The 2,423-nt window shown below is 77.8% G+C and overlaps 1 protein-coding gene across 1 annotated transcript; it reads right to left on the bottom strand.

The window, feature by feature from the left end:
- Positions 1 to 596: 596 nt before the first annotated feature.
- FOXL2 (forkhead box L2) lies at positions 597 to 1,760 on the bottom strand. The gene has a single exon (XM_056121973.1). The coding sequence runs from the start codon at positions 1,758 to 1,760 to the stop codon at positions 597 to 599; it is 1,164 nt and encodes a 387-aa protein (XP_055977948.1).
- Positions 1,761 to 2,423: the final 663 nt, after the last annotated feature.

Consider the following 2,423-nt stretch of genomic DNA (forward strand, 5'->3'; position numbering starts at 1 on the left):
TGAGTATTTTTTTCCTTATATAAAAAAAACCCATTTTTTTTTTTAATATCATCTAACATGGCCCCACCGATTCTTTTAGCAGAGCATCAGCCAGCAGCCTGGGCCCGGAGGTGCGGGCAGAGTCGGGCTGGAGAGCGGAAGGTGCGGGGCCTCGCTCCTCCGATGCGCGCCGCCAAGTCCACCCGGGCACGGGCCGTGGAGCCGGGCTGCGGGGGTTCCGGGCTCGGGCGGCTGCAGAACCGCGGCCGCGCGGGGCACACGCAGGTCCGTCCGTCGCGCGGCGGCGCGGGTGTCGTGGCCGGCGGAGCCGCGCGCTCGCAGCCCGGATCGCGCAGACGAGCGGGGCGCGAACGCACCGGCCGGGCGAGACGAGGAGGCCGGCCGCTCCTCGGCCCGGGGCGCTTCCTCTCCGTCGGGAATTCGGGCCAGGGGTGAGCGCGGGCGCGGGGGCGGCCTGCAGGCCCGAGGCCGGAGAGGGCAGCGCGGGGGGAGGCCGCGGAGACAAAGAGCAGCGCGCGGCGCGCGGTCCGGCCGCCCGGCGAGGGCTGCGGCCCCGGCGCGGCGCGGCGCGGCGTCGCGCGGCCCCGCGGCCCCGCTCAGAGGTCGAGGCGCGAGTGCAGCGCGCCCGTCTTGCTGTCGTGGTCCCAGTAGGAGCAATGCATCATGGCGAGCTCGGGCTGCCGGGCGCAGGCGAACTGCAGGCCGGCGGCGTTGGTGGGCGCGGGCGGCGCCGGGGGCGCGGCGGTGGCCGGGCTGGCCGGGCTGAGCTGGCCGGGCGGCGGCGCGGCGGCCCCGTGGTGCGGCGGCGGGGCCGGCGGGGGCGCGGCGGCCGCGTGCAGATGGTGGGCGTGCGGGTGCGGGTGCGGGTGCGGGTGCGGGTGCGAGTGCGGCGGCGGCGGCGGCGGGGGCGCGGCCGGGGCCGCCCCCAGGCCGTTGTAGGAGTTCACCACGCCGGGCGGCAGCGCCATGCCCTGCACGCGCGAGTAGGGCCCGTAGGAGGCGGCGGAGCTCGCCAAGCCCTTGACCACCGCGGCGGCGCTGGAGCCGCCCGGACCCGCGGCCGCCGCCGCCGCCGCCGCCGCCGCCGCCGCCGCGGCCGCGGCCATCTGGCAGGAGGCGTAGGGCATGGGCGACGGCGGCTGCGGCAGCGGCCACGAGTTGTTGAGGAAGCCCGACTGCAGATACTTGGGCGGCGCCAGGTAGCCGTAGCCGTCGGCGCCCGCGCCCGCCACGCCGCAGCCGCCCGGAGCGCCGCCCGCCGCGAAGAGGCCCTTGGCCGGCGGGAAGTGTGCGGGCGGCGGGCGGAAGGGCCGCTTCATGCGGCGGCGGCGGCGGTAGTTGCCCTTCTCGAACATGTCCTCGCAGGCCGGGTCCAGCGTCCAGTAGTTGCCCTTGCGCTCGCCGCCGCCCTCGCGCGGCACCTTGATGAAGCACTCGTTGAGGCTGAGGTTGTGGCGGATGCTGTTCTGCCAGCCCTTCTTGTTCTTCTCGTAGAACGGGAACTTGGCGATGATGTACTGGTAGATGCCCGACAGCGTGAGCCGCTTCTCGGCGCTCTCGCGGATGGCCATGGCGATGAGCGCCACGTACGAGTACGGGGGCTTCTGCGCCGGGTCGGGCTTCTCGGGGGCCGGGGCCGCGCCGCCGCCGCCGCCCGGCCCGGGGCTCGGCGGGGCCGCCTCGGGCTCCTTGGCGGCGCGGCCGGGCTCCGGGGCCAGCAGGGCGCCCGCGGCGCCCTCGGGCTCGGGGTAGCTGGCCATCGCGGCGCGCCGGGGCCGGCCCCGGGGCTCGCTCGTCCGGGCGCGGCGCGGGCGCGCGGGGGCCGAGGCTCGGGCGGCTGCGGCTGGCGGCGCTCGGCGCGGCTTGCCCTTCCCCCGGGGGGCGGCCGGCGGCGGGGCGGCTCAGCCTCTGGCCATGGGGAGTCCGCCCAACCGAGAGGGGCTCGGGCCCCGCCGCCCCTCCCCGCGCAGGCCAGTCTCCGCCTCGGTGGGCTCTGCGCGCCGCGCGCCCCCCGCCCCCGTCTCCCGAGGCGCGCCCCGCGTGTCTGGCCGCGCCGCGTCCTGCCGGCCCGGGCCGCCGCGCCTCGCTCTGTTCTGATTCGTATGGGCTCCACCGAGTTCCGCTTGCGTCAGGCGCGCTCGCCCCCAGCGCCCGGCGGCCAGTGGCGCACGGGCCGGTTCATCTCCAAGTCACTTTTGGTCAACGCCCGCCCCGCGGGGCCCGCGCGGCCGCCCCCTCCCCGGCAGCCTTCGAGGGAGGGGGAGACCCCCCTCCGTCCCTGCCGCTCCCGCGCTCTCCAGCCCCCCGGAGATCTGCGGGCGGTCGGGGGCCCGAGAGCCCCGGCGCCGAGAGGCGCGTCCAGCCTCCGCGCGGCGTCCAGGTGAAAGGAAACGGCCGCGCGGGGCCGGGGCCCGCGGTGCCCG

Source organism: Sorex fumeus, unplaced genomic scaffold (genome assembly GCF_029834395.1).
Source record: "Sorex fumeus unplaced genomic scaffold, SorFum_2.1 ptg000044l, whole genome shotgun sequence".
NCBI classification, from domain to species: domain Eukaryota; kingdom Metazoa; phylum Chordata; class Mammalia; order Eulipotyphla; family Soricidae; genus Sorex; species Sorex fumeus.

Excerpts from the sequence above, each read along its gene's own strand:
- FOXL2 (XM_056121973.1), bottom strand. The coding sequence starts at position 1,760 with ATGGCCAGCTACCCCGAGCCCGAGGGCGCCGCGGGCGCCCTGCTGGCC.